The sequence below is a fragment of the Trichogramma pretiosum genome, unplaced genomic scaffold (genome assembly GCF_000599845.2).
Source record: "Trichogramma pretiosum strain Unisexual culture from Peru unplaced genomic scaffold, Tpre_2.0 scaffold21, whole genome shotgun sequence".
Classification (NCBI taxonomy): Eukaryota; Metazoa; Arthropoda; class Insecta; order Hymenoptera; family Trichogrammatidae; genus Trichogramma; species Trichogramma pretiosum.
In genome coordinates this window covers 348,765-372,946 of record NW_019640940.1, presented here as the reverse complement: position 1 = coordinate 372,946, position 24,182 = coordinate 348,765, and the positions used below count along the sequence as shown (strand labels likewise).

The 24,182-nt window shown below is 46.9% G+C and overlaps 3 protein-coding genes across 3 annotated transcripts; 2 read left to right on the top strand and 1 right to left on the bottom strand.

Annotated features, from left to right (window-relative positions):
• Window positions 1–1,018: 1,018 nt before the first annotated feature.
• Window positions 1,019–23,731, bottom strand: LOC106653709 (photoreceptor-specific nuclear receptor-like). Its single transcript, XM_023457890.1, has 8 exons — window positions 23,470–23,731; window positions 23,160–23,301; window positions 19,523–20,147; window positions 13,918–14,021; window positions 7,228–7,342; window positions 2,004–2,128; window positions 1,679–1,899; window positions 1,019–1,594 (listed from the first exon to the last, which is right to left on the bottom strand). Exons 1-8 carry the CDS (start codon window positions 23,512–23,514, stop codon window positions 1,019–1,021), a joined length of 1,953 nt encoding a protein of 650 aa, XP_023313658.1. The 5' UTR covers window positions 23,515–23,731.
• LOC106653711 lies at window positions 11,181–11,966 on the top strand. The gene is made up of 3 exons (XM_014373245.2): window positions 11,181–11,255; window positions 11,339–11,512; window positions 11,605–11,966. The coding sequence occupies exons 2-3, from the start codon at window positions 11,410–11,412 to the stop codon at window positions 11,805–11,807; spliced, it is 306 nt and encodes a 101-aa protein (XP_014228731.1). The 5' UTR covers window positions 11,181–11,255; window positions 11,339–11,409; the 3' UTR covers window positions 11,808–11,966.
• On the top strand, window positions 16,511–17,523 carry LOC106653710. The gene is made up of 3 exons (XM_014373243.2): window positions 16,511–16,622; window positions 16,706–16,936; window positions 17,030–17,523. Exons 2-3 carry the CDS (start codon window positions 16,777–16,779, stop codon window positions 17,215–17,217), a joined length of 348 nt encoding a protein of 115 aa, XP_014228729.1. The 5' UTR covers window positions 16,511–16,622; window positions 16,706–16,776; the 3' UTR covers window positions 17,218–17,523.
• Window positions 23,732–24,182: the final 451 nt, after the last annotated feature.

Genomic DNA, 24,182 nt, shown 5'->3' with positions numbered 1-24,182 from the left:
ATACGCGTGAATATTCGTAGTAGGCGCACGAGAGAAAATTTGCATACACACGCGCCACATGTGGAGAGAATACTTTTAGGAGCTTTACAATGAACTCGATAGAATTGACTACTTATACAATGACTTTTTTTTTTCTCTAACGACTAGAATATCGTGACCCTTTGAAGTTCTTTGATACGTACACGCATGTACACACGAAATTGCATAAATGTGCATTTCAAATTTTTTCCTTTTTAAATTTCGAACCCTCTTCTTTTTCGTTTGGCAATCATGACCGCAGTTAAGAATGTCAATTCGATCGAACGAGCTTTTTTTCAATCGGCCTGTATAAGGTCGTGAAAAATTATCGATACCATCCCCGTTCGTCCACGCGACTAGACAGAACAAAAAAATGGACGAAACGAAGAATTGAGACACAATTTTTTTTTATATAGTCGAGTTATATCGTTAAATTCGGGCACGTACATACCCCATATAGTTATTGAACTCGAGTCACGGGTAAATAACGGAATCAAGCTTCATTGTAATTGATTTTTTCTTTCGTGTAGGCCTGGATGATGATTGATCATTTATTTTTTGTCATATTTTTCGTTGCCCTTCGTCTTTACAATGTTTTACTTCTATTATAATTCCGCTTTGGTCACAGCCTGCATATCGTCTATTATACGCAATGTATTTATAAATAATTAAATTCGTAAAAATAATACTCGAGAACTAAATTTACACGTACCTACGTACTTTATTATTATTCTAATTTTTTTAAATAGCATACTCGAGGTATCGGTCAAACAAATTCATCCCATTCATCCCATTAATTTAGATATAATAATTATCATCATTATTATTTTCAAGTAAAAATTCTCACTCACACCGGACACCATGGATATTTTACGATAGATTCGAATTACAAAGACGATATCAATGACGATTATTTACTACGTAATTTTATCTTCGAATTGTGAGAACTTACGAGCTATACGAGAAACAATCTGCGCTGCGTCGAGGGGGCAAATTACAGCTAATTTTTGTACATGTCGCAGAGCACCTTCTCCATGGGTGTGTTGCCGATGGTGCGCTGAAAGTAGATGTGCTCCACACGGGCCGCAGGTACGTTCCTCAGCAGCGGCAGCAGCAGCAGCAGTCGGCCGAAGCGGGCCGGATTGCTCGGCTGCTGGCTGCGCGTGTGCTGGCCGAGCATCACCTGCGCCTGGTCCTGCAGATTCTCGATCTGGCTGGAGTCCTTCAGGCCTCGGGTCTCCGGCCGGAACAGTATGATGGCCTTCATGCAGGCGAACTCGGCCGGATCGACCATCACGGACTTGTAGCGATGGAGGATGTCGTGCAGGTAGCGCACGTCGCAGGCCACCTGATGATTCGATTTGTTCGATGGAGGTGGTGGCGGGTGTGGCGCGCCGTGGAGCTGCAGCCCCGAGTGCGGATGATGGAGCGACATATTCTGTTGCTGCTGTTGCTGCTGCATCGTGAGGGCCGAGAGCTCGGCGGCGCTGAACAGGGGCGACGACTCGAGGGGCAGGCACCACTGCACGGCGTTGAGAAGGAACAGCTCCGACCAGGCCTCCTCGAGCAGTATGACCTGCGCGCACGGTCGAATGGACACACGTATCGGCCCCGTGAGAAAGATTCGAGATTATAGACGTGAAAATGTACAACGACTTACCTGATCGCGAAATGGTAGGCTCGCGAAAGAGGGCAAATTTTTGGCCCACTTGACGGCCATGAAGAGCAGCCGCGCAGACGTCTCGTAGACAGTCTCGACGCTGGGCGGCGAGTAGATGGCAGGTACCACCTGCAGCTGGTGGTGATTGCTGCGTGGTGGCTGTGGCTGCGGCGTGAGCGGCTCCTCGTTCGTCACGTCTATGCTGTCCTCGGATGCGTTATCTGTTATATCGTCATCGAGAAGGCAAAGAAAATGTTTGATTTAGTAATTTTCGTGGTTCGTCGCTAATATAATAAAAAAAAATCAATCAATTGTGTAAAATCACCATCGTCGTTGTCTCGTCGAGGCGAGGCGGCCGTCGCCGCCGAATTGGTGGAGTTGACCGAGGGCGCGACGGTCGGCACGGGCATCGGTGCTCCGTATCTAGCCATGGCCAATGACACGGGTGGACTGAAGGTATACGAGAAACAAAACGTGAAAGGGAGAACTTATATTAAATTCATTTCTTTCATACACTAATGACTAATTAAAAATTATGTAATATATGGGAATTTAGTGAGTGTGAGCACAGACAAACATTTCGTAATGAAGCTCTGCGCTCATTATTACAGAAATATATAATTTCAAAGGCAAGGCTCGATTTTGTCGCGTTGCACGATATAGAAAACGAGTAGAAATAATTCATAAATGCGTCGTGTCGTTTTGCGTTAACGAAGATGGTACTACTGCTACATACACGAGCATATCATTATACTCGTTAATAATAACGAAATAATTGTTGTAAAGGATAATATAATACGCGCGAGTTTCGTAACGATTTAATACAAAGCTATATCAAATTTAATCGTCCTCGTCAATTATATTCATCGCGTGCGTATGCAATGTTTTATCGCAAACGATCCGAACTGATCACCGACGATAAAGAAAAGTCGATATAATATATATATCTCTCGCGAGCGCGAATGTATATCCTCCTCGCGTTGCAGAAAGTGGAAAACTTGCGCAACAAACTTCACGACATTTCTCGTGCTCTGTACCTACTTTATTTTTCTAATTTTTTCCCAACGACGTCTATTATTTTTTATTTAATGTCTTACGTAATCAAGACCTTTCCCGCCCCCGTTAATAATTTTAAGAAGCACACGACGACACACGCGCGACCACGCAAATGACTCGATTAAGTTCGTTCGATCGGTCCTCCTGCCTGCATTGAGATCTGGGACCTCGTCCGCAAGAGAGTATAGTATACAAGCGCAAAATTGCCCGCAGATGAAGAGCAACGGCGAGGCTTGTTTCGTCGTCTGCCAAGCTTCCCCTCGTAGCGCACAGGAGTGCAAGATCCTCTCGTCGACGCCACCCCGTTATCGTTAAGCGACGCGCGAAATTTTCATTCTCCATCCCCCGTTTGTGTGATAAAATTCGTAAGTGTTTGATTGTTGATTTTCCATCGTACAAATGTTTAACCTATAAAAGCCGTGTGCTCGTGCTATTGTGTATATCATCATCATCACTGTGTCGTATACAAAGAGCTCTCGTTAACCTCGCAACGTCGTCTGAATTATTTTTTTTTTATTAAATATTCCGCGTGCCCAGAAAGACGACGATGACGAACGGCAAAGCGAATGGCAACCACGGCGGCGGCGGCGGCGGTGGCGGAGGAGGCGTCAAAAACAGCTTCGCCTCGTGCTACATGGAGCTGTGCAGGCAGCAGCGGGTCAGGCCTCTGCCGATGATCTGCGTGACGCTGCCTCACGCGCTCGACTTCAGCACGGACCGCGTGAAAATGGACGACTGGACGCCCATACTAAATTCACTGTCGCTCGACTGCACTCTCAGGTGATGGATTTGCCGCGGTGCGTCTCACGACGAAGGACAACAACGTCATAAGTTTTTTTCATCGTTAAAATTGCAGAACGATAAGCGTGCACAGCAAGTATCAGCATCGCAAGATCCTGGACTCGGCCTCGACCGAGTCCAAGGCCCGCGCGGTGGGCAAGGCGCCCTTGATCGTGACGCGCTACGTCGTCGAGTGGCTCATGCACAGCACGGCCCAGTGCGTGCGCAACTCCCAGGTCCTCACCAGTCTCGAGCTCGAGGGCATCAGCATACCCGCGGACTGTCTCGCGGTGCTGTGCGTCGGCCTCGCGAGCACCAAGTCCCTGAGGACGCTGTCGCTCGAGCGCTGCCACATCGGCGACGCGGGCTGCGAGCTGCTCTGTCGCTGCCTCGCCGACGTGCACAGTCTGCGCACCCTCAACCTGGCGCACTGCGAGCTGACCTCGGCCTCGGGGCCCCATCTGGCCTCGGCGCTGTGCAAGCAGAAGCTGGCCCTGTATCACGACGCCTGGATGCAGTCGCTCAGGTATCGCGAGCCCAAGCTCGACAGCATGCCCGGACTGAGGCGGCTGACTCTCAACGGCAACACGAAGCTCGGCAACGAGGCGGTGACCGGTAAGGGGCCCCCAGCTGTTGCGTTATTATTATTTTTGTTTCACGTCGAATGATCGAGAACCGTCGTCGTGAATCTCACAGCCATGATCGAGGCCATCCGCGACAGTCTGTGGTTCAAAGCGCTGGATCTGCAGCAGTGCGGCCTGAGCGAGTCGCTGAGCCACGACATCTTCGACCTGCTCGAGCACAATCGCTGCCTCGTCGTCGTCGACTGCCGACTGAATCCCGGCTGGCACGAGGAGACGCTGAACGAGATCGCCCGACGAGTCGGACGCAACGAGGCCCAGGCCGGCGCCAAGGGGGCCAACGAGTTCAGATGGCTGCCGCTGCCCCAGCAGAAGAACGCCGGGCCGCAGATCAATCCGAGCAAGCGGGTCCTGTCGGCGGGCAATCTGCGAATGACGAGGGACGCGGGAGGGCCCGCTGCTGCCGCGGGCTCGGCGAGCAAGCCCAATCTGACGAGGCCGCGCAGCGCCATGCTGAGGCAGGCCAAGCGGCCGCCACCGCCGATCGTCTACAGAAAGCCGCTGCTGGCGCCGGTGCCACAGATGCTGAGCAGACTGAGGACGAGGCCGGCAGTGCCGATGCTGGAGAGGAGGCCGAGGCAGCCCGTCAGGCCGCTGGATCGACAGCTCGTGCCGGTTAAGGTGAGTGTACCGTTGGATCGTTGGATCGAGTACTTTATTTTGTTCTGTATAGTCCGCAGAGCCGACGAAAATGTCTCTACACTTGGATCTCCAGTCGCAAATACAAACGGTATCGTCGCAATCCGCGCGGGACAACGATCCAAACAACAACAACATGCAACTGGTGCCACTGAAATCGTGCTCGATCGCCGTTCAAACGTGCTCGTCGTCGGAGGAGGACGAGTCGACGACGTCGTCATCGTCGCCGCGAATCGCTTCATCGACCAAATCGCCGAGCCAAGACTCGCAGAGGATACAGGAGGTGATACGCCGACTGCTCGAGACCGAGGAGCAGCGCGACCAGCTGCAGGAGGACTCGCGCCGCGATCGCCTGGCCCTGGCGGAGGAGCGCGCCCGCCGCGAGTTCGCCGAGAGCAAGCTGCGCGCCGCCAAGTGCAACGTGGCCGAGCTCGAGGAGGAGCTGCGCCAGCGCGAGCTGCAGTCGCGCGGCTACCTGCTCATCAGTCAGAAGTCCATGGAGGAGATCTGCGCGTCGTTCACCAAACTGCTCGATATGCTGGGCGATGCTACCGCGACGGCGGCCTCGGCCAAGTCGAGCGAGAACAGTATCGCGCGTCTGGATCAGATCGCGTTGCCGGGCGTCGAGGCCGAGGACGAGGACGTCGCCAGTCTGCAGGACGTGCGCGAGGACATCAAGCGACACTTCGCCTTCATCATACGCAAGACCAAGTCGGAGAATCTCAAGCGCGGCTGCTTCATACGCGACGACAACTTCGACGACTTCGACGACGACCTGGACGACGACAACAACAACGTGGACCTGACCGCGAGATACGGCCGTTCCGAGGGCAACATCAATATCGGCGCCGCCATCGAGCCGCTGAACGCGCCGCTGCTCCGAATCGAGCGGCCGACCGGTGACAACGCCGACGTGGTGTCCAGCTCGCTGCCGCGACTGGCGCACAACTTTCACATGCAGAACTGCGACCAGACCGCCGCCGATGCCGCTGCCGGTGACGTCGGTGCCGTCGGCGACGGCCTGAATTACAATACCGGTGAACGCAAAGTACCGAGCGACCGAGCAAGGACTCTGTTCGCCAGTATAATCAACGGTGACGCGCTGTTACGTTTCAACGAATCCGTCCGGTAGAGTTCGTTTATCTGCCCCACCCGCTTGTCTATATCGATCGCCGCCGCCGCCGCCACTGTCCTAAAGTCGTCTGTGTGTCCAGTCTTTCTTATTAAGTCCCCTCTATATAGTGTTTCGTCGATTTTATTTTATATAATCTTTGTCCTGCTCTCTCGTTTAATTACCTCTGCGGTTACGATGATGTCTTATACTCGACTCGTGCTACATCGATTGAATAAAACTATAACGACTACTGCTCGAACGACATTGTAGCAATTTGTGTTTTCGATATATGCATTAATTTACGAGTTTTTTCTTTTTTTTACATAAGAGATAATGTGAAAAAAAGCTCAACCTTTTCGAGCGAATTCATCGAGCAAGAGGGGGAGCAGAGAGAATGAATAGAGAAAAAAAGCCACTTTGACACTTGGTAAGACGGCCACTCAAGAGCAGTAGCCATCCGAAACGGTACATAGATTTTTCATTACTTCCAGCTCGATTCATCAGCAGCAGTATAGAGAGGCAGTAGATAGCAGAGCGTTATAAAGTCGAGAGCATGACAATACCCACACACATATCGTCAGCACACACACACATAGTACTAACACAAAGGTAATTTTTCATCATAGAGATCACGCTCAATGTGGCAGCTAAGCTCTCAGCCGACGACCGCGTAAGATCAAACGTGTACGACGCCGCTGTACATACGCCGAGTAATACAGCAAAAGAGAATATTATAAATAGCCGATGATCGATTTCTGGCTCGTACGAGACTCGCGCGCGAGAGAAGAGGGCTCAAGAATTGTCGATAGAACCTTGCGCTTTTGCCTTTGTGGAACACGCACACGTATACACACACATTTATGATCGTGTCACCTGCAGCTGCTGCTGGGGCTATTTTAAGGGTTAACATAGAAGCCGTAATTTTTTTTCCCATTTTAAACCGAGGAGCGAGGAGAGAGCTTTTCTCTCTTCGTTGACTCGCTGACGCTTTGGTTTTTTAATTTTTGGGTTGAAGCGTTCTACTTTTGCGGCAGAGAGCGCAGCCGAGCGCGAGACGAACGAGCTTACCGTACGTCGCACGAACGAGCTTGCACCACAAAAGCTCGGGAGTCCGCCGGTGCTGCTCCAGATCATTTTTGTTTCAATTCTTGTACGTCTTTTCGTTCGTTCTGCAGTTCTAATTTTATATAAACCCCGTGTATACGGAAAATAAAGTTCGATTCCAGGTCACGCGAGATTTTGCGATGGAAGTATAATATTCAAGGCACGAGGAAGCTACGGGACATTATTAAATTCAGTATAAATATAAAATTACTTACCCGAAGACGCCGACAGCTACGGCGGCCTCGCGCAGTGCCCTCTCTTGATCCATCTCGGCGAGAGCCTCCGGCCGGATCGTCGCTGTGTTGCGCGGCTGGCGCTCGTTTTGCACAGCTTTGAACAGAACAAAGCATCGACACAGCTTTTGTTAATTTCAATTTCAATTATACATTATTTCGAGTATCGAAAAAAAAAAATTAAACGATCATCATTGATACCGCATCGAGATGTGTGACGCGCTGGTGGATAATGAAAAAGCGTGAGGCGTGAGACGAGACAACGAAAGGGCGAAAATTCAATACAATATAAGAGAGAGAGAAAGCGAGTCAATCCAATTTACGACATAAAACTCGTGCTATAACCCTCGCGCACGGCGCAAATTTGCCTCCGGGCGCTTCGTAACTTCGACGAACTGATTCGCATCGGGACAGCGAGAAAGAGAGAGAAATCTGGGCGCTTCTGTGCTTCTAAATATAATGTCGGTGCACGGACACGGGCGAGGGGTTGTTGCAGTTGCCTGTATATAGATGTGTACGTGCATCGACGTTGTGTACAGCTCTCCACAGTCGTCCACGACGCCCACGATTTTATATGGCCTCCGGACATTTTCACGCGGGTGCGCGTCACTAAGTAATACACAGCGCGGGAACGATGATGCTTGTTGCGTAAAAGCGCACCGCTTGCAGTGATGAATTTTACGTAACTTACGCAGACTTTACATATACATCGGTTGGGTATATATATGTGATCGAGGGTGAAAATTTTAAACGAAAAAAAAGTTTGACGAATAAATTCCGATTCGGAGCGCGAAGGGGTTGAAAATGTACTATCGTTCTATCGTACAATCGTTCGAGTTCTGCTCGGAACACTCTGCAACTGGTTTACATTTCCGGTTTGGTGAATCTCAATCCATCGGCCGTAATGCGTAATCAATCAAAAACACAATGTTTGCGCGCCGAGTACATCATTTATGACTCGAACCTCGGTAAACGGTCATGCCCACCTCTCTCTTTATCTATCTCTATCTCTTCCCCCGATGATGCTAAACGTGCGCCTAGGCTGCTGTATATACATACGCCTGCAAGTGTTTCGACCGCACGTAATACACGTTACGTCACGCAGAGAGGCGACGTCGACGTCGTCGGCTACGGCGGCGAAGAGTCTGCGTCTGACAGCAGCGGCGCGTGTATTATACAGAGGAAGAAATCAGATGCACCGCCGTGTGCCAGGCGCCCCGAGAGATAGAGTTAGGTAACGCGCAACTGTCGGACGAGTATACACGCACATAGATAGATGTACATAGTCTTTTTGCCTCGACGAAAAATGACAGGACGACGACTCCGGCCTTGTGTATATCTGCGGCTCGGGCCGTGTAGCAGACGTGGCGGGGCACGTGCAAGCCAGTTGAACGCCGCCACCGCCGCCTCTCTCTGTGCTTTTTATAATATACATTTATGCGGCATAGTTGGAAAATAATATAATGTATATAACGTAAGCAAATAAAGAGAGAAATACAGAGCTGAATATTGCGCTGTACATCGAATATAGCCCTTGCACGGTATGGTCATATATTCAGTATACAATATCGGTGTTATCGTCGCATTCTGGGATGAAACGACGACGACGAGGACGACGCGAGTGTTCGGTTGCGTTGACAAGTTGAAAGGAGGAGGGTGACTAGATACTTTCGTCGGGACTGAAGTTTATTCCTCAAAAAATACCAACGTCGCTAAAATTTCAACGTTGTCTGAAAAATGACTTGTTACGACCGATGCCACTTGATTTATAAGAAATTATTCCCTTTCAATTAGCACGGTTAAAGTTGAAAAATTATTCCATCATTGCCTTGAGAGAATTCATGAGCATCGAATTGAATTTATTAACAGATAACCATTTAGATTCATACAATGACTTATACAGTTAAATTGACTTTTACACTTGCAGATTTACAGATTTGAAGGTACTCGCCATCTAGTGGTAGAGGCATGGAAGTTATAATATCATATGTAAAATATTTAAAAACTAGATTAAATTTTTTTTAATAAATCGATAGCTATTTTGTGGTCATTAAAAATACGCTTAACATTTGTAATATAATTGTAACAAGCCAACAACAAGTTAATTGATATTTATGTACTTCAAAATAGTGTAATAGTATTTTTTTGGTCATTAGGCCACTACTATTCATGTTGAGAATCGGGGATGAACATCGATCATGCAACGTTTGCTGTTGCTTTTGAAGATGTAAATTCGTAAAACAATACCAACGAGATAAACGTCCGCATAACACAGCTCGTATAACTCGAGCGAGTTATTTCGAGCAATTAACGCGCGTACCGTAAAAATGTTACAGAGCACGGATAGAGAGAGAGAGCCTCTTTGGGCGCACACCTTCCCGCATCGTTTCGCCACAATATTATGCCGCTATCTTTTCCCCGCGTGTAGCTTTTCTCAGCCCTTTCTCGTCGCGACGTGTGCTCGCGTGTGTCCGTCTCGTTTGGCGTGTGCTTTTTTCCCCGCCTCGCCTTTTTCGCGGCGCACGTCGCCCTCTAAATGCAAAAACGCGTCGCTGCTCCGTCTTTCTCTCTCTAATTTGCATGTCGCAACGGGTGGTACGCGCGTGTTACTCATTGTCTTGCTGGGCGCGACGCACGCGCCGCGCTAAAGAGCCCGCGCGCGCACACAGCAGTACCAACCATGCTGATGCCGCATGGACAATGCGGTTGGGTTGTGTTTTACGTGCGGAGAGCAAATTCAGCGAAGGAGATTGTGCATAGCGAAAATCGAGAGACACAGAGAGAGAGAAACGAGTGTCAAGGCGCGTTAATTAAGATGCACGTATACGTAAAAAATATTCAGGTTAATTCAATTGAAAAATTCACGTTGCTATTCAGAAATAAATTTAGTAAAAATATTATTTTTTTTTCGTTATCTCCTCGCTACGCCAATATCGTAAGTTCAACGTCAGGAAAAGTGACCGCCGCAACTATTGTTCAGCTTACATAAATACGTGCTCTCTCGCGTGTAACAATGTGTGTATGCATACGTTTATTTCCTCCAATTAACCCTTCGAGTTCTGTGTGTCTATCAGCGTGTTTGCGTTCGTCTCGTGGGCGGCGGCGGCGGCGGCGGTGGTGGATGCCGCAGCCACGTGTCGCGCGACTACTACCACTCGCCGCGTCTGTTTGCGCTAACGACCTCAACCCAGCGGCAGCATCGGCGGCGAACTCGTCGTTGTTGCATTTACCGAATGCCGAATGCGGCTTTGAACGCAATATGGAAATGTATGTAGTGTACATAGTCGCCACCGCAGGAAGCACAGAGGCCTAATTGCGTTTCGTTAAATCGTACACACGTTGGTTGTGAATGTGTTTCCTCGCGTTCGTGATGACCGGAGCTCGTTTCTGTGTTTGCCACTTCTGCATCATTCGCTTGATTAATCCGACGCGCGTATAATAATAACGCGCGGCCGTGCTCCACGCGTCTTGTGCCATCCACGCGTGCTCCGACTCGCTGCCGCGCGCATAAATATATCCTGCGTTATAATTTCTGCGAGCGCGTTTCATTTCGCGATGGTCCGGGGGGACGCTGTTGGCTGATAAAGGACATCATAATCTTACCGAACTTTTTAATAGACATTTTTTTTATTGTCGTCATTTGCAATTTCGCGAAGCTATTTGAGACAGCTAAGATTATTTTTTGTCTTACATTGTATAAATAATATTGCCAGACAAACTGTCCCGTTTGGATTTCGCTTCAATAAACTATTAATCTAATCTAATCTAAAAGTCTCATTACTCGATTACAGTGGATCATACGAGTGGATAAAGTTAGATTTTTTTTTCAACGTGTTTTTGGGCGCATCAATAAAACTTGAATGTATTCATGTAAGTAACGGTACTTATTTGTATAGTAGTCTTCGAGCGCCGAACGAAATATGTAAATATTAGTGTTTAAGTGAAAGGCACGAATGAGATCGAGGCAGTATCAAAATAGACGGCGAACTCGAGAGATATATTGTCAAACGGTAAGTTTCATCCTCTCAATGTTGGTTATAATTTAGAAAAAATTATATGATATAAAATTTACACAATTTTATTGTTATTTCAGAGAAACAAGTTCTTGTGTTTCATATTTCTACCAATCTCTCGCCGGAAATTTAACATTAATATACATTTACGATGACTACGAGGAAGATGGTCCATTTCAAGCCCATCCCCCTCGATCACATAATTGACTTTTTTAGTGGTTATTTTATGATGGTGATGGGTATCATGGTTTATAGTGAGTGTAACAAGCAGCGCAGACGTATTCAAGCGTCAAATCGTTTAATTTTTATAATCAATGAATTAAAATTATTCTTATCGTTCTTACAGTGTCTTACCCGGATATTATCGAAGACACGTTTTTGAATATACTCAAGACCGACTTCACAAGTTGGTTTGACCTCGGTAATTTTGCCGAGAAAGTTTTTGAACCATGGATGGGCTTTGTACAGAGGCCGGAATGCGAAGGAGGTCTCAACGGTTATTCTTATGAGTTTATAGACGGGAAGTGGATGCTAACGGCAAAAGAATGAAAAAAAAAAAAAATTATAAAATTTTAAAAACTAAAAGCAATTGTACAGTGACAGTTATATGAAAAGTGTATCTTCTTTACTTCGACGATCAGCAATAGTCTTGATTAAATTTAAATCATCAGCACATAAATAAAATATGAAATTGAAAAGGTAAAAAAAGTTCAAAACAAATTATTTAAATACCCGAGTTTTGATTTGTACATAAAGTTATCATTATAATTTCGAGATGCCTTGGGGAATGGTGATGGATAAAGGTCGATCGCGTGCGGTCTCGCATAATACACACAATTATACATACCAGCAAGGAGAAGTTGGAATATAATACAAAAGCATTCGAGGCACACTTCTCGGCATACACAAGCGTCGGAATGATTCAGACGAATAAGAGTATAAGAATATAAAAGTACCCTAACAAAAGTAAAGCCCATCACGCCCAGGGTCGAGAAGAAAGTGTATTCTAAATTCCATTTGCTTAAATAACTTCCTCTCTCTCTCTCGTTCTCGTTCTCTTTTAGCAGTCGCGAGGCGATAGAAAGCACAATATCCCCGACACGAGTGGCGGGAGGATCCGTCGCGAAATCACGCGCCAATATGCCGCTTCTGCTGCCACTATCTCGCGCAGCGGCGGTGGCGTCAAAGCTCCGACGGCAGAAAAAAGCTCAATCTTGGAGAGAGAGAAATAGAAAGAAAGAGAAAACGAAATCCGATCCAATTCCTTTTTACGACATCAAGTTCGGCAATAAGAAAGTTTCTTTCTCTTCTCTCGGGCGGCGGAGCTGCTGGGGGAGATCGTCGCTCGCTGTGTTCGCCTTTTTTTGTAGTAGTAGCAGCAAAAGCAGCGCGCGGCAGCCTCTTTTCTTCGTGATGTGCTGCCGCGTCTTACATATAAAGAGTGAGGGAGGCGCTGGCGCGCGGGAGAGGCTTAAATGTACGCGCGCGCGTGTGTGTGTGTGGGTGCGAGGGTGGATGGGTGGGTGGATATACGAGTCGAGTTGCTGCGCGCTATCGCTACGGGAGGCAAGTCTCTCGGGCAGAAATGTAATGGCAGGTGTGCGATGGCATTAAGACGGAGTATAGCGCGTTGAATCGAGGCAGCAGAAGCGCACTGCACGCGCGTATATAGCACGACTCTGTATACCTCGCTCTCTTCGTGCAGACTTTTTTTCTCTCCATCTTTCTATTTTTCTCCTTTTTTTTTATTGTTATTGTATTGCGACGGGAATCTCTCGCTGCGGGAGGATACGAGAACTTATTTTTCGCGCTGAAATTCGATTAATTTCTGCCGTCGTGCGCGTTAATTTTTTCGTGTATCTTTTCGCGACGACGTTGTAATCGGATTTCACGATTTTAATTTTAGCCATCGTCTGATTTCCTTGGAATGCCCATTATTTCATGGCTAGTTTTTGATCAAGAAAAAAGTATTAAGTATGAAAATATTAATTTTCATGGTTTGACTTATACAATTATATTGACTTTGCCACTTGCAAATTTATAAATTGGAAGGTACTCGCCATCTAGCGGCGAAGACTTAAAGTAATAATGAGCGATTAAAAACTGGTCAACATTTTTTTTGAATAATTCAATTGTCATTTTTAGGCCTTTTAAAATCATGGTCAATATTTACAACATAATTATAACGTAAAAATCGCCAAAAACAAGCCAAATGAATGACAGTCTATCTTAAAAAAAAATTAAATGTCAATTTTTCAGGGGGGAAATGATACGGGTACAAAACGTGTATTCGAGTACACCATATACGCACGTTCGTAATCCGTAGGCCGAACGCGCGATGCAATCAGCGGGCGGAGGTGTGCACTCGATAACAATTATATCACCGCTGTCGGTCGCGCGTCGGATTGCGTTTACATGCCATGCGTATACAAGCGCTATAGCAGCCACGCATTGCGCGTTATCGAATTAGCTCGGACGCGCGTCAGAATACGTGAAAGCTTTCGCGGCGCGCGACACACGAATTTCGCAGGTACACATGCATGCGTGCGTGGACGAGTGTAACGCACCGCTATTGTGCGTCACGGGTTTGTAAAGCAATTTGTTTATGTATGTACGGATGATGTGTATGCGCGGTACGTGCGCTATGAGCTGTACTCACCATCTTTGTTCATGCCCATCTCTATGCATTTTCTCAGTCGGCAGGCCTGGCACTGATTGCGATGCGCCTTGTCGACGACGCAGAGTCCGTTGCCCGCTTGGCATCTGTGTGACAATGCAAAAATTCGGACGTTGTCAGTAAAGTTTATATATGAACAAAAGCAGACTCGCTGGCGCAGCTTTTGCGTATATTTTTTCGACATTTTTACGTAGTAGTAATACTACGGCATGAATAACAAATATCATAATTACGGGTGCTATTTTAATTTACTGGGATGAGCGTCACGCAGGTATTTCTACTCAAAAAATTGCATTGTATTATTAAAAATGTTTCAACTAAATTGTAGTGTATTGTACATTTCGATTAATTTTTCCCATTACGTCGAAGAAAACGTACAAACTCATTAGACATCACCGAAAAGAAAGAGATCTCAAAGAACGAAGAGTAAATTTTCCATCGACCGGCAGAAAAAAGAAAGCCATATACACTTTCCCTCCTTCAAAAGGCGGCTTGCGCGCAGAGTATACGATAATCCAATGGAAGTCCGAGAGTTTGCCCTTTTGTGTCACAAAGGCAACGAAGAAAAGTGAGGAAAGCGCAGCCGAGCGCTTCTGTGCTTCTTCTCCTCCTTGCTTTTTCTTCTTCTTCTTCTTCTGTTGCTGCTGCTGCTCCGGGATTACGTATTAGTTAGGAGCAACGAGAAACGGACGAGGGTAATACACTTCTCAGCTTGATTGTGTATGCGCGTAGAGCTGCTTGTGTATTTATTATTGTACACACATATAACGTCGAGTCGTCGTCACTCCAGCAGTGCTCATCGTCGTGTCTCTTTCTGTCTGTCTCTGCTTCGGCGTTGAGGACATATCTAACGGGGTTAGTCTCGCAACAATGAAAGTAATCGAATTTCACGGCCTCCGGCTGGGCGCATATACACCACCGCTACTACTACTCGTTGCTGATGCTGCTCTTGGCCACGCGAATCGACAAGTGCAGTCGTCGAAATTTCCTTTCAATATCATCGTCACCCCGATACACACACACTGAAACACACACACACACACACATACAGAGACATAACTTTGTATCGGCGTTGGTCGACGGTTGGGTGTTGTACGTGCATTAACGTCATGCGCCTGACTCGAGTACAGAGTCTATCGTGCGTATATATACGAGAATTAATTGACGGAATACACTTTATCTAACTCGTGTGAGAGGCATACTAGTCCACATTGCCATGTGACGCGCGCCTTTCGTCGGCCCCGTGATGGGTAAGCGTCTGTGCGTTAAGCTTTTGCTTGTGTACGCGCGTCGACGACAAGTCGAGACACAAAGTGTCGAAGTGCATACACGCGCGAAGATCTCGACGAGGCTCGGTGGTTCCTTCGTTGCTTTCAACGCAACATTGAATTATATCCCGAAGAAAACGCGCGAATATTTTCTACGTTCCTTTTTTTTTCTATCTTTGCTTTCCCCCGCTATGTGTATGGTAAAGAGTCGTAATGCGCAAATTATATTTCACGCGTCGCTGCGATTGCGTAACATGCGTGCGTACATATAATACGTTTCGAGCTAAGGGTAGGCACACACGCTTGCCTGCAAAAATTCGCGTTAACGCCAAACGACGAGGAAAAAAGCCACGACTACGTGCGCGTATAAGTAAACCAAAGTTTGAACTTTACATTTTTTTTTTCATTGAAGTAATGAGTTTACAGTGCATCGCGACGATTGCTCCGATAAGTTAATCGCGCGAGTGCAGTAATTGAAACGAAAACTTTGACGATGGGATCTAAATGGCAATGGGTAAAACGTCAAGTACTCGAATCCGATTTTGTTTATCGATCGCACGAACGAAAGATATTATGTAACGATATACGTATACATCGGGTACATAAAATCAGTGGCGATCGAGCGATTACGCGCGTATAACCACACGTGCCTCCGTTCAAATATTAAAATACTCGCTTCATTCACTTTCCTACATACATACGATGACTCTAATGTAAGCCCCGATACACAAATATACCCTGGCGTATGTATATTATGCATAGTATGTACACAACGACTCGAAACTGCTACAGAGATATCCCCTTCGCGCGAGCATTTATACGCACACGCATACGCACACATGCACGAAGCGACAGAGAGCCAAAGCAGCATCGCATGCGGGGGGTGTTGGAAGCCGTCGGGATCCGCTCGCGCTGCAACTTACCAACGCAGACCCCTCGGACAAATTGATTTGCGTTCACGCCCGTGGTTCTCTCTGTTTTTTTTTTACCCCGACCTATCTTTCTTTTCTCTCTCTCTCTCGTTCCCTATTTAGCCCGCGCTGCATATGCGCGTATTACGAAGCTGTGCATATGCGTTATGGCATTATAACGTTTGCTCGTAGTTACCGTATTACATACATTGATAGCTTTATGAGCCGATATTACATATTTGCCGTGTTAGCGTGTGCGAAGCATGGCCCGATACACTTCGTGCCGTAGTTGGATTTTTCGGTCAAAATTTTTGTGAATACTTAGATCGTAACACGTAATATATCTACACGTAAGAAAAGACGTACTGTTATATACGTACCGTTACTTGTGTAGTAGTCTTCGCGCGCTAAACGAAATATGTAAATAATGATATTTAAGTGAAAGGCACGAATGAGATCGAGGCAGTATCAAAATAGACAGCGAACTCGAGAGATATATTGTCAAGCGGTAAGTTTCATCCTTTCAATGTTGGTTATAATTTAGAAAAAATTATATGATTTAAAATTCACACAATTTTATTGTTATTGCAGAGAAACAAGTTCTTGTGTTTCATATCTCTACCAATCTCTCGCCCGAAATTTAACATTAATATACATTTACGATGGAAACAAGGAACAAAATCTACCTCCCAAACGTCCCCAAATGTCCCCAAGATGATCGAAGCCAGACTCAAGAGACTCGGCGAGGATGGCCAATGTTTCGTATAATATGCAAAGTTCTCTATTTCGTTGGGGTGTACTACTCGTATTTATGGCTTTATAGTGAGTATCGCGAGCGCTTCCACCGACCCATTCGAGCCACGAATCATTTTGCTCGTTATTAATAAATAAATGCGATTCTCATTATTGTTGCAGCTAATTACCGGGAAACTTTGAGCGACATATTGGCTAGTTTAGGCAATTGGGAATTCGTAACTGCGTTCGACAAAATCAGGATATGGTTGAGACTTTACCGGGTGCCGCAGTGCCCGGGAGGCTACGTCCACGATGGTTCTTATATGTTTAAAGACCTAGAATGCGTTACTCCTTTCATTTCGTCATAAATTAAGGAAGCAAGCACGTATGGGACAACGATCAGAAGTGAGTTTTCTTTACTTCAACGATCAGCAATAGACTTGAAAAAATTGAAATTATCAACACCCAAATTAATGATAAAATTTAAAGAGTACAAAGAGCCAATTGAAAACGAATTTAGTTCTTGTCGAAGCTTCACTTATCCAGCTCTTGTACTCTTTAGTATGTTACTTGAGTTTGTTACTTTAGTTTGTTACTTGAGTATGTGACTATTGATTTGTACAACTGATTTTTGAGTTTCAAATATAATATTTTTATTCTTTGTGAGAGCTGTATCGTTCTTCGTCTCATAGTTCTTTCACTACGCTCCAATATTGATTTACACTCTATACATTTCATAATGAATATACTTTTACGAAATAAAACGGGCGATTAGTCAAAAGTAATGAGCGGTTACACACAAATATACATACATTTCGAAGATCCTCCGACTCTTATCATTATTTTGGAACGCTCGTGTCGCGCGTTCATTGAGCTGTGGATTTTTAATGGACGCGCTTTGTGCGAAAGGGACGACGACGACCCAACAACGGCTGCTTGCGAACATCACAGAGAAGAGTTAAGCGTCGAAGCGTTAAGGAGGTGTACGGTTGGTTGTCCGCACCGCGCGCACACGGTCGACGCAATTTGAATGCGAAATTTACGTAAGTATAGATAGATTTTATAATTTTTTTTTTTATACTTTGCCGGCTAGGTGCTACCGCACCTCTTGATACATACGCAGCGAAAAAAAAGACAGTTGTTTTTCTCGTCCGAACGACCGGAGACAGAGAGACACGCGACAGAGTTTCAAAGTTCGAATTCTGAAGACCTTTGCTCGAGGCTGTGGCCATAAGGCGATATAATGCAAACGAAATCGACCACAAGTGCATAGAGATAAGCGCATCATTCGGACCTAAGGGGTGGTTGTTCCGTGAGCTTTATAACACACGCACGCATATACACACAAGGAGCTGCCACAAATCAAAACAATACGCGCGTCGAGTGCATCGTATAAGGTACGATCGAGATCGCATCTGTCACGATGTATTAAGAAGCAAAGAGGCGCGCGATCGAGCGCATCTGCGGTACATAGTTCGATAATTGATTATCTGTGCGAAGATTCTCGAGTAGTTTTTTTTTTGTCAGTCTTGTTTAGGCGCACCATCTGACTCGGCGAAGAGAGAATAAGCCATCATCGTCGTGATTGCCCTTCGGTGCGGTCGTCGTTTCACGCTCTCTTTGGTAACCACAATAAACCGACCGGCCAGAGCACAAATTTACATACTTATTATTTATGTACACTTGGAATCTCGATAGGCGGCAGCAAGGTGTACCGGCTGAATAGGCCGACAAGTAGCTGTTTAGAGGTGAAGCACCGCAGGCAATTCATTCGTTATTATTAAATGACGTTTCGTCCGGTGCGCCGTCGGTCGAGAGTAACTCGATTATATCCCGATGCACCTCGTCGCGGATATAAGATCGGGGAAAAAAAAGAATCGAGTAAAGAACCGGGTAGAAAAATCAGAACGAGATGGAGAAAGCGACGCGAAGCAGTTGATTTCGGTTAAAAGGGATTCGATGGAGATAGATGCGCGTCTCTGGAGACCTCCGCACTAGGGGTGTAATAGTTTTTCGTCTCTCTCTCTGTCTCGATCGGGATCCTCTGAATTCTCTCGCTTACGAAAAATTCGATCGCTCGCGTCTACGTATATCACCTATATAGCCCCCGGGTTAAGCCCACTCGAGCCCACGCCACACATGCTGCTGCTCCACACGCGCATATATATATATCTTTCAACTCGACGAGCGAGATCATTTAGCCGCGCGCGTAAAGGGATGACACGGTGGTGGCGCGGGAGCAGCTCTCATATATGCGCTATGGTGGTGTATAACCGGCTTCGACGACGACGACGCAGATGGTTTCTGTATTCGGCCCCGGGATGAGCTAGGATTAACCTAGAGCCTGTCGAGCAACCTGCGTGTTATAACACATACGGTGCGCGAAAGGGGGGATCAAGAGAGAGAGAGAGAGAAAGAGAGAAAAAGTGTATTTACTTGACAACAATATTTTACTTGTAAGTTTTTTTTTCCTTTTTGACTATCAATGACAGTTGAATCCGTGCTGTCTGCTTTTCGATGATCGATCGATCCTTTTTTTTCGGGCTCTATTTAATAAGGATATAGCCGTGACATTGATGCATGGTGGCGGATAAAAGCTCTACAGGAGTGCAAACACTAAACACGCGTAAAAATACGTACATTTAAAACAAATTAATAGTAATAGTGACTCGCCTGTAAATGAGTTTTCTCCTGACGCTGCGCTTGAAGAATCCGCTGCAGCCGTTGCAGGCCAGAATGCCGTAGTGCTTGCCGCTGCTCGTGTCCCCGCAGACGACGCAAATCAGTCCGAGACTCCTCGGTGCTTTACCCGAGTGACTCTGCTGCTGTTGCTGCTGCTGCTGATGTTGCTGTTGCTGTTGTTGCTGCTGCTGTTGCTGCTGTTGCCGTTGATGCTGGGTCTGTTGCTGCTGATGAGCCGGCGAGGGCTGATGGCTGGGCATCGGTGGCGGCGGCGGCTGACTCACCGGCATCGACAGCGCGCCCGGATGGCCGTGATGAGCAGCGTGGTGCTGCGACGCGGCGGCTGCCGCGGCGGCCGCCGCAGCCGCCAGCATGTGCGGATGGCCGTTCTCCAGGGCGGTGAGGTAGGGCGAGCGCGACGAGGCCGAGAGGGCGGGAAAGTCGGCGCCGACGCCGCGGCAGAGCGGCACCGGGCACTCCTGCATGGCGGTGGAGCGCGAGCCGTACGGGTCATGGCTGCCCTGCGTGTTGGAGGTAGTCGAGCCGGCGCCCGTCGCGCCCACGGGACTGTAGCGCTCCGGCAGGCCCGGCGAGATCACGCTGCTCTCCGCCGAATCTGTACATATACGAAGCGAAAGACGAGATGTGTGAAGATCGGACCATAAACTAATTTATCGTTACGTCGTGTTTCGGGGGTGTACATATAAATACAGGCAATGAATGCCGAATGTCGTTAATGAAATGCCTCGAGCTGCGAGGATCGACTAATGAAATAAGTGACGGCTCACGCGGCAGCAGCGGCAGCAACCCCCGCAAATACACCGGCACAGATCCATCCGCACGCGCTACTTCGTTTCGGGGCGCGCACGAGATTTCATTTTCGTCTCGCTCTCTAATGCGACACAATGTGTCAGGATCCGCATTGTGTGTACAGGCAGATGTTGCAAATCGAGCTTCTATGAAGTATTCTTCTCCACTTTATCTTTTCTGTGACACTGTATATCAGGACTAAAGCGAGTATAGTCGATCGTATATCGATTAACGCGCGACACTGGTTAAGAATCATCAACCGTCTGTTAGAAAAACCAATTAATTGATCATTTTTAACACTTATTTGCAACGAGAAAAAATAAAAAAAAATAATAAAAACGCAAACGAGCAAAGGAGCTTATGCTACTGCCGCTGGATATGCAAAGCTCTCCCCGCACGCCGTCGTATATTATAACGAGCTGCAGTTATATCGTCGAACGATGATAATTAATCGAGCAAATCAGATTTATAGAGTTCAAAGTGACTTTGTATATCATATCTCTCTCCCCGCGCGCCTCGCGCTCGTATGACAAATAACTATATGTGCAGCGTGTAGTGGTAGTACACACGACCCCTTTCATGATACACCACCTTCGCGTTATATGCTGCCGCTGGTGCTGCTGGTGTATATAAACGCGACATATATGTATGCATTACGTCCCCTAGAGTCTCGATCGTTTCAATTGCACCGAGCCCGGGCTAAATATACTACGTATGTACGGTGTATTATAAATGGCCACTAATACGATGGCGATTAATCGTCATGACCAGGCAATATGAGAATGTTATGTACCGAGCGAGAGAGGCTGAGTATATTATACACATATATACACGAAGGTATATCGCGTTAAAGCCCGCCTCCGCGTACATGTGTTTAGCCAGACGTTCTCTCGCGCGGCAAATGATCCCGCGTAATGCAGCCAGCCAGCCCAAGGGCGCAGGTGGCACTCGGCCGAAAATCTCGCCTTGTATATATATCTTTACCGTATAGCTCTGGAGCGCGTTTGCGTCATACGCCACGCGGCATTGATATGCTAATGAAATTTGACGCCCTTGCCGCGCAGCCCGAGAGAAAGAGAGCGGTGTTAAGGTAGTTATTTACAACCCCGAGTGTGACGTATACGCTTTAAACTTTGCGCGTTATCGACGCCGAACGACGACGAATCGGGAAAATTTTTTTTTATCGGATAATGCACTTTTAGGCGAGCGAATGCGTACATGCATTTGCATTTTATATACGATATATTAGAACGCGCTTCGATCGATTGAAAAAAAAAAAAATAATATAATAATGATGTTCGCTCGTATGTTCGTTCTACAATTTTACATACGCGATCGTGCCCACGTAAGTGCGTGTACATTTGTATACATAAATCCGAAAGTCAACGAGACGGAATCTCCCGAAATTTGTTTGCTCGGCGTCCCGTTTTTGGCACTTACTCGGAGCGCGTCGCGCCCCCCGGATTCGCAGCCACTTGCCACTTGCACACACGCACACACGACTGACTGATCGATTCGGCAAAAACTGTTTACACAACTTCGCAGCAGCCCTCGATGCTGCGTACACGTAATAATAGTGCGAGCGTATACGGTAAGCAGTTAGTAGTAGGCGCATTCCGAGGGACCAGCAGCGAGTGTAGAGAGAGAGAGAGCGGCGGTTTCATTTACTTAATGGTCTGGAAACATTTAAGGAGTACTCGCCTATGATTAGTTGCCATCGAATAAGCTAATAGCTCTACGGTGGTGTACGTGTGTGCACATGGAGTGACTTGTATCGGACGATATTCGATGAATATTTTATGAGTTTACGAATGTAGCGAGGGAGAGAGAGACGTTGAACTGATTATTAAATGACAGTTTTTTCTCGATCGCCAATAGCTTAGAATACGATTCGGTCAAAGAGGCAAGTGCTAATGAACCGGAGCAAGTTTTGAGGGGTTGGTCACGTCACAAAGTTATCCCTTACTAAATCATAACGCAATTATGGTCAATGTTTAAATACAAATTTATAACTTTAAATAATGCAATATAAAGATCTCTTCTCAGCAACTACAGTAGCGAAGTTACAATTTTGTTCGCAAGCTCGGCCATCCTCACAGACGAAAAAAATGTTCTAGTCTACCTCGTTTTCAATTATTACGAATTTGCATCGAGTCTGTACGTGCACACACATCGCACGCACTTCACACACAAAGACCGACAAACGCACGAAAAAAAAATAGCGACGGGAGCTTACGAGTGCGTACCTCATACACTTGCGTATCTAGTTGGATTAAGCGTTAAAAGGGAACGCTTCGATTTTATTACATCTCTCTATACGCGCACGAGGCTCTCGAGGGCGCGTGCCGAGGCAACTACAGCATAGCACCAGCAGTCGCGCGTAAGACGGCACTTGGCATTACGATCACGTAGTAGTTTGTCGCTCGCGCTCCGCCTCTCTCTCTCTACGGAACTTCGGGCCGAGAATATATCCAGTCGAGGTAATTTTAAAATTGACTGCCGAGTTAACACCTTCTCTCTCTCTCACACTCTGGTACACTGGTATATAGCAGCTGTGATGGGTGCGTGCGTGTGTACGTATACTTAGATTTCGCAGAGATTTCGTGCATTATCGCGCGGCCGACGCTCTCTCTCTCCCGCGTTTATGCAAGCCGACGCGCGTCGTAGTTACGCGGGTGCAGGCAGCTTTTTCGTTTGCGTTTACGATCGAGATCGTTAAATTTTGATATCGGTGTAGCGCATAATTGCAATCAATCAAATTGCTCGTGTGTACGCGTCAAATTGTAATATAATACGTCGATGATTGATGAAAGCTCACCGTGTCTGACGCTCAAAGGACTCGAGGGACTTCGCGGATGATCCGAGCTCGATTCGTTTTGCGGCTGATGATGATGCTGCACGTGATGATCCTCCGACGAGCCCATCGTCGCGACGCCATTCATGCTCTCGCTAACGGTGTTCTGCAAATTTTACAACAAACAGTCACACGCTAGATAAACGCTGCTTTCACTGAATTATCTGTAAAGCACTCGCACGTATTGAAAAAAAAAAAAAACAAAAATTCGTACTCATGCACGCGAGTATGAGAAAATTCAATGACGATTTAATGATAATGCAAACAAACCAACTCTCTTATGGAGTATGTTCTTCACGTAAGTGCTGTAGATGGCCATAATGTTCGCTTCGTCGATCGCACTAATTTTCTTCTTCTCAAACTGTCACTTTTCAAAACTGATGTCTCTTGTATACAACTCGAATATGTCTTGCACAAATCACTCGTTTCGGTAATGATAAAACGGGAAAAACGAAACACGCACCCCGTGTTTGCCTTCCGTCGCTCTCTCTCGCTCACTCGATATTCTAGCTCGGTAACGCGAACGCGAACGCTACGAAGGGCAGACAGCAAGTATCTCGGTAAAATTGCAGGCCAAAGGCAGAAGCATCCCGAATCGCGGATGTGCCATTCACGCTTCTCCGTCGTCGTCGTCGTCGTGGTTGTGTGTGTATGCGTGTGCATATATGATATTCGACGAATCAAAGAACATCGGCCCGGGCTGAAACGACGACGACGACGACGACGACGACGACGATGGCAACGTCGAGTACCGCCGAGTTCGCGTGTGTAAAGCTCGCGACAGAGACGGATAGATGGGTAGGAGCTCGAGCGAGAGAGAGACGGATAGAGAGCGAGAGATCGGGGAAAGGGAGAGAAGCTCGCTCTCGTCGCGCAGTAGGGTGGGACACGGCGGGGTTGGCGGGCTCGCGCACCCGATTGGTCGCTCGGAGCTTTTGGAAGGCGGGATCAGGAGGCACGGGGCCGCAAAAAACGAGCCAGCAGCAG